Source organism: Psammomys obesus, unplaced genomic scaffold, assembly GCF_907164565.1.
Source record: "Psammomys obesus unplaced genomic scaffold, mPsaObe1.curated_primary_1811, whole genome shotgun sequence".
Classification (NCBI taxonomy): domain Eukaryota; kingdom Metazoa; phylum Chordata; class Mammalia; order Rodentia; family Muridae; genus Psammomys; species Psammomys obesus.
Window position 1 is genome coordinate 1 of NW_026591811.1, and position 7,475 is coordinate 7,475.

General features: G+C 46.0%; 1 protein-coding gene across 1 annotated transcript; it reads left to right on the plus strand.

The window, feature by feature from the left end:
• Positions 1-6: 6 nt before the first annotated feature.
• Positions 7-7,419, plus strand: LOC129680325 (uncharacterized). Its single transcript, XM_055611924.1, has 2 exons — positions 7-169; positions 5,505-7,419. Exon 2 carries the CDS (start codon positions 5,560-5,562, stop codon positions 7,174-7,176), a length of 1,617 nt encoding a protein of 538 aa, XP_055467899.1. The 5' UTR covers positions 7-169; positions 5,505-5,559; the 3' UTR covers positions 7,177-7,419.
• Positions 7,420-7,475: the final 56 nt, after the last annotated feature.

Consider the following 7,475-nt stretch of genomic DNA (forward strand, 5'->3'; position numbering starts at 1 on the left):
CCTCGGTTGCCGCGTCATCCTTATCGGCGAAGGCTGCGCGCGACAAGTGGTGCCGAAACCCGGGAAGCCGCCGAACCCGGGTAGAGGGACAGCTTTGAGGACCCCGACTGCTCGTCGGAAAGAGGATCCAAGCCAGTGACCTGAGAAACTCCGGAGACTTTTCAGCAAGGTATGATTTCTGTGGTCTGGGTGATTCCGTTTCTCGTTGTTAGTCTCGTTTTCGTTCTTTTCTGTTGTCTGTGTCTTAATTGTGGGAAACGGGATACGGTTTGTATTCGTCCTTTTTGCGACACTGCATAATTTGGCTGTAATCCTCAAGTGGATAACTGAGTTGCCACACCCTCCCCTGTAGATAAAGGAGCAATGGAATAAGCCGCTTCTAGAAGCAGCGCGGGCGCTGTTGAAACAGAAGGAGCTTAAGGTCCCAGATCGGGTGTTGCAGAACTTTCTCAAAGAAGTAGATCGAGTGGCTCCCTGGTTCGTTCTCTCCGGGTCCCTTACGGAAGGATCATGGAGCAAGCTAAGTGGGGATCTGACACGAGAAAAGGAACAGGGGACCCTAAGACCAGGGGTATGGCCACTGTATAAATTGTTCAAATCGTGCATTAAGGATGAGAGGTGCAAGGAAAAGATCAAGGAAGGCCAGCGGGTCTTGTCAGACCATCAGGATAGTGTATCAGAAGCTGAAAAGGGTAAAGAGGCTAATAAGAGGAAGAAGCCTTCTAAGAAAAAAGAAAAGAAAAGTCATGAGAACAAGGATGTGTTAACCAAGCTAGCTAAGTTAGAAAAAAGGGCAGCACAACTTGCAAAGAAGGAAGAGGAGCTTGAAGATAAGGCAAAAAGATTGCAACTCTTACCAACCCCGCAAGAAAAAAAAGATGAGGATGAAAAACCTAAATTATATCCGCTCCTCACTGAGTTCAAAAATTGCACTCTATCATCTTCTTCTGAAGGGGAGGATGAGCAGGAGTCATCTGACTCTGAGGAGTCGGGTCTTGACCCTGCTGAGCAGGCAGAGTTAGATGAGGAAGCTGCAAAATATGAGGAAGAGAGATATGGCCCCGTCCCGCCTTATTCACCTAGGCGTGGCCCTGTAGCTTTTAAGTGCAGTACAACAGCTCCTCCCTATGAGGAAGTGGAAAAACACACAGGATCAGGAGGAAGGCCGTCACGCATTCCTGAAAAGGAAGTTAGAAAGATACAAGCAGCATTTCCTGTATGGGAAGATGCTCAAAATCAGAGGCAATATGCTCCTCTAGATTTGAAACAACTGAAGACATTGGTGGAGGCAGTACAGACGTATGGTATCAGTGCCTCTTTTACCTTGGCATTGGTAGAGAGGCTAGCTGCTGATGCTATGACTCCTGCTGACTGGAATAATACCGTGAAGGCATGTCTCTCTATGGGTCAATATCTTGATTGGAGAGCAATTTATCAGGAATTATGCATGGCTCAGGCTAGGCAGAATGCAACTAATCAGCACCCTCAATGGAATTATGATATGCTTACAGGTCAAGGTCAATGGGTTGTTAATCAGTCAATGTATCCTGCTGAGGTGTACCAACAGATCAACAAGGCAGCTGTTCGTGCCTGGAGGAGTTTACCAAATAAGGGACAGGTTACCGGAAATTTGACAAAGATTATACAAGGAGCTACAGAGCCTTTTTCAGACTTTGTGGCTAGAATGATGGAAGCAGCAGGAAGAATATTTGAGGACCCTGAGGGCGCAATACCGTTTGTGGAGCAATTAATTTTTGAGCAATGTACCAAGGAGTGTAGGAATGCCATTACTCCCTGGAAAGGAAAAGGAATAAACGCTTGGATGAAAGCGTGCAGAGAGATAGGAGGTCCACTGTCTAATCAGGGCATCGCAGCTGCGGTATTATCAGCTCAGAAGGCTGCAAATGCAAAGTGTTTTAATTGTGGAAAGATGGGTCATATGAAAAGGCAGTGTCGGGCGCCAACTGCGACCCCTAATGCTCAGCCTGTCAAACAGCCAGGGTTGTGCCCAAGGTGTAAAAAAGGAAAGCATTGGGCAAATGAATGCAGGTCTGTTAAGGACAATCAGGGGAGGCCCCTTCCGGAGCGCTCTACTGAGCAGCCAAAAAACGGGAACAGGGGCCCCCGACCCCAGGGCCCAAGACAAATGTATGGGGCCATCCAGCAGACACCCTACCAATCAAAAGGGTTTGTGAAGATGACTCCATCCGGAGAGCAACCTCCGGATCAGCAGGATTGGACTTGCGTGCCACCACCAGAGCAGTATTGACACCTATAATGGGATGTCAGCCTATACCTTCAGATTTAGCAGGCCCCTTGCCAGAGGGTTCAGTGGGACTGATAATTGGCCGCTCATCTGCCACCTTAAAAGGATTGCAAGTTCATCCAGGAGTCATTGATCAAGATTTCACAGGACAAATTCAAATGTTATGTTCCTCCCCTAGAGGGATTAGTGCCATCTCGCCTGGGGACAGAGTGGCCCAACTTTTGATCTTACCCAGTTTACATCAGAACTTCCCAAGTGATAAAACTACTCGAGGAGAAAAGGGCTTTGGTTCCTCGGGAGGACAGCATATGTTCTTGTCATTGGGTATGCAAGAACGCCCTATGATGAGTTTGATAATAGAAGGGAAAACTTTTCAAGGTCTATTGGACACTGGAGCAGATACCAGCATAATTTCTAAAACTTGGTGGCCGTCGCGATGGCCTCTTATTCTATCATCTCAATCCCTACAAGGGTTGGGATATGAAAATGCTCCTCAAAAGAGTGCGAAGACTTTGCATTGGCAAAATGAGGAAGGAAAAAGGGGCATGTTCGCTCCTTATGTGCTACCTCTTCCCATTAATTTATGGGGAAGGGATGTGTTACAACAATTGGATTTTACCTTAACTAATGAATACTCTCCTCAAAGTCAACAAATAATGAAGAACATGGGATGTGTTCCAGGTAAAGGACTGGGTAAATGCCTGCAAGGACGCACTAGCCCTATCCCAACCTCGGAAAAGAAAGATAGAACAGGCCTGGGTTTTTCCTAGGGGCCACTGAGGAGGCGATTCCCGTTCCCTGGACTACAGAGGACCCAGTTTGGGTTCCTCAGTGGCCTTTAACCTCTGAAAAGCTTGCAGCAGCTGAGCAGCTAGTTCAAGAGCAGCTCAGCCATGGCCATATTGAGTGCTCACAGTCACCTTGGAATACTCCCATCTTTGTCATTAAGAAAAAATCTGGAAAGTGGAGATTGTTGCATGATTTAAGAGCTATAAATAAACAAATGCAGGTTATGGGGCCAATTCAGAGAGGCCTACCATTGTTGTCTACCCTTCCTGCGAACTGGAATTTGGTAATGGTAGATATTAAAGATTGTTTCTTCTCTATTCCCTTACACGATCAGGATAGAGTTAGGTTTGCATTTACCTTGCCTAGTGTAAATCATGAACAACCTGATAAGAGGTATCAGTGGAAGGTCTTACCTCAGGGAATGGCCAATAGTCCAACCATGTGCCAACTCTATGTGGCCAACGCTATTCAGCCAGTTAGAAATCGGTTCCCTGCTATTAAGGTATGTCATTATATGGATGACATCTTGCTATGCCATGCTGAGCAAGCATTACTGCAACAGGCATTTGAGATGTTGTCCGCTAACCTAAAACAAAAGGGTTTGTATATAGCACCTGAAAAGGTACAAGAGGGAGAGATCGGTAATTTCCTTGGCTCAACTATTTATCCTAGATGCATTAGACCTCAAAAGATTACCATTAGGAGAGATGTGCTCAACACGCTTAATGATTTTCAAAAACTTTTGGGCGATATTAATTGGCTAAGGCCTTACTTGAATTTAACTACTTCTGAACTTAGGCCTTTGTTTGCCATCCTTGAAGGAGATTCAGCCATTACCTCTAGTAGGCAGCTTACAGCGGAGGCTGCTGAAGTATTAACTAAGGTGGAAGATAGGCTTAAGGAAGCCTCTTTAACTCGGCTGGACCCCTTCAGTCCATTCCATTTATGCATTATCCCATCACCACAGCAACCCACCGCAGTCCTATGGCAGCAGGGACCTTTGCTTTGGATTCATTCTCAGACATCTCCAGGAAAGGTGTTAAGTCATTACCCAACTCAAGTTGGAGAAATAGCCTTAAAGGGTGTTCAATCAGCCCTGACTCATTTTGGCTGTGAGCCAGCATCTATTTTTGTGCCATACACCGCTCATCAAGTAGGGGTGTTATGTGCCACTTTGGATGTGTGGGCAATTCTTCGCTGCACCTTTACTGGTAATATAGATAATCATTATCCTAAACATCCATTGTTGCACTTCTCTTTAACTAATGCATTTATTTTTCCAAGAGTTACACAAAGCCAACCTATTGTAGGGGCTATTGATGTGTTTACTGATGGCTCAAAAACTGGCATAGGGAGTTATGTTGTGGGTGGACAATCATTTCAAAAGCAGTTTTCGTTTTCCTCCCCACAATTGGTTGAATGTGCAGTAGTGGCTGAAGTTCTAAGGAACTTCTCTCAGCCCTTAAATATTGTTTCTGACTCACACTATGTGGTGGGAGCAGTAAAAATTCTAGAGACAGTGGGATTGATTTCTTCTAAAAGTACTGTGGCAATATTATTTGATGAGATACAACATATTATTAGGAATAGAGCAAATCCTTTCTTCATACAGCATATGAGAGCTCATACTTTGTTGCCTGGACCTATGACAAGAGCTAATGATTTAGCAGACAAGGCTACCAGAGCAATTTGTCTTGCATTAAATCCTGTGAAAAATGCCACCTCCTTTCATGAATTGTATCATGTTCCAGCTGATACGCTCAGGCTGAGATTTGGCGTCTCTCGCGCAGAAGCTCGGGAGATAGTTTTAAAATGCGCCAGTTGCGCGGAGTTTCGGCCATCACCCAACATTGGAGTCAACCCCAGAGGTCTTAAGCCATTACATATTTGGCAGATGGATGTTACTCATGTTCCTGCCTTTGGCAGACTTAAATATGTACATGTATCTGTTGATACATGCTCAGGAGTGATTCATGCCACTCCCCTGTCAGGAGAAAAAACGGCTCATGTCATTACCCACTGTCTGGAGGCCTGGGCAGCCTGGGGCAAGCCACGTCAGCTAAAAACTGATAATGGCCCTGCTTATGTATCTAAGGTTTTTCAACAGTTCTGCCAAAAAATGAAAGTTCATCATGTAACAGGATTGCCTTATAATCCACAAGGGCAAGGCATGGTAGAACGGGCAAATGGTGTTTTAAAGACTTATGTGCAAAAACAGAAGGGGGGACTCTGCCCCATTACAATGGGACAGAAAGCAACCATATCCCTTGCTTTATTTACTTTAAATTTTTTGAAATTGGATTCGTGTGGGCGGTCTGCTGCAGACAGACATGCTGACCATGCCTCCTCAAATGAGCTGGTAAAATGGAAAGATGTGCTTGATAATCAATGGAAAGGACCGGATCCTATTTTAATAAGATCCAGGGGAGCTGTTTGTGTTTTCCCACAGGACCAAGAAAATCCGATTTGGGTTCCAGCGCGGCTGACCAGAGTGGTCAAGCAAGATGAGCCTGATCTTAACCCTGATCCTGATCTTGAGCGGAGTGCAGATGGACCTGAAGGTGGAGACCCAGGAGATCCGCTGGGGGATCCTATCAATATTCCCACGACCAATGCCAGTCATGTATGATGCACAAGTCTTCCCCCGTTTCTTTACCACCAATGACTCCATTGGGCTACCATATTTGCCAATGTCTCAGGACATAGCCCCTATACCAGACAACAACACCCAGCCAAATAACGGCAGTCTTTGTTTTACAACCAACCAGACTCATGCTGACTCATGTATAAAGCTAGGAAATTTTTCTTATGCCAAGTTAGGAAAAGAGACCATCAGGAATCGTACATCTTCAGCTAATGCTACGGTCCTTTTTGGATGGTGGCCACAGCACGGTTCATCTTATGGGAGCAATGAACGAAAGCACCAACCTCAGTACGCCCCCTTCTGCACTGGCCGGCATGCGGACTCTTCAATTATTTTCCCATGGACGGGCTGTCAGAGTCGCAGAGCGCATCTGCTCGAAAATGGACTCTTTACCTTTTCACCCTTGGAAGGGTATGGAAATTACACCGAAATGAGTCCCTGGAATTACCCCACCAATCCCTTTAATATTTGGCTGCTGTGTGGTGTTGGTGGCAGTTGCACAGATCTCTCACCCATGGTCACCATTTTGGGTGGAGCGACAGCTACTACCACTCTGCTTGCAAATGTCAGACCTGGATCCATATCCGCGACGGAATTAGGAGGACTAAAGTCGGTGGAGCCCACCCCAGTTTGTGTTTGGCCTCCATTTGTCTGGACAGTTTGTAATTATACTGGATGTTTTTATGCTCTGTGTTGGAATGCTAGTGAGTATGACTTGGCTACTGTAGCCCGCATGCCCCGTTTTCTGCCTATTCCAGTGAGGACTAGTAGTTCTTTGGCCCTATTTCGTCAAAAGCGTGATTTTGGTATCACCGCAGCAATAGTGGCTATTATAGCCACTGCGGCGGTTGGAGCCTCCCTGACTATATCAGCCTTAGCATTAAATGGCCAGGTTGCCACGGCTCATACCCTCAATAATTTGTCAGCATCAGTTAGTGAAGCGATAGATATACAGGCTTCCATGAACAATCAGTTAAAAGGAGGATTAATGATAGTTAATCAACGTATTGATTTGGTTCAAGAACAGCTAGAGATTTTGTGGCAGCTGGCTCAGTTGGGATGTGAAACTACATTACCAGGAATTTGTGTAACTTCTGTTCCATATAACAGGTTTACTAGGGCTGCAAATTTATCCATAGAATTGTCTCGTTTGCTGCAATCTAATTGGTCCGCCGAATTTGATGAGACAATAAGAAAATTACGCCTAGCAATTGTTCAAATTAATTCCACTCGCCTAGACGTTTCCATTACTCAAGGATTGTCTAATTGGGTGTCCTCCGCCCTCTCCTATTTTAAGGAGTGGGTTGGAGTGGGAATGTTTGGAGTAACCCTGTTTGCAGGACTGCTCCTCTGTTTTTGGTTGCTCTGCAGATTCAAGAGACAACAACATCTTAAAAATGTGGCCATGGTGCAGGCTATGCTGGCTGTGGAACAGGGGGCATCCCCCCAAGTTTGGCTTAACTTGCTCAACCGTTGAGACTCTGTCTAGAACTTATGGCACCCCTGAAGGGCACAGGTTCCCATTGCACCGGGATGCTGTTCTGGACAGACCTCTGCACTCCCCAGGGCTCGGGTTCCCATTGCACGGGGCTAAGGGTGCAGAGGGTCTCCTACACTGTGTAAACTCCTTGATCGCTGATGCTGTTGGCTCAGCAGGCTGATCGGTGACCTCATGGTGTGTTAATTTTTCTGGTTGAAATGGCCTTTAATTAATAAAAAAGGGGGGAGATGTCGGGAGCCGCTCCCGCCACTACAAGGTGGCGCCGGTCTCCTGCT

Coding starts and splice junctions, on each gene's coding strand:
- LOC129680325 (XM_055611924.1), top strand. CDS start 5,560: ATGAGCCTGATCTTAACCCTGATCCTGATCTTGAGCGGAGTGCAGATG.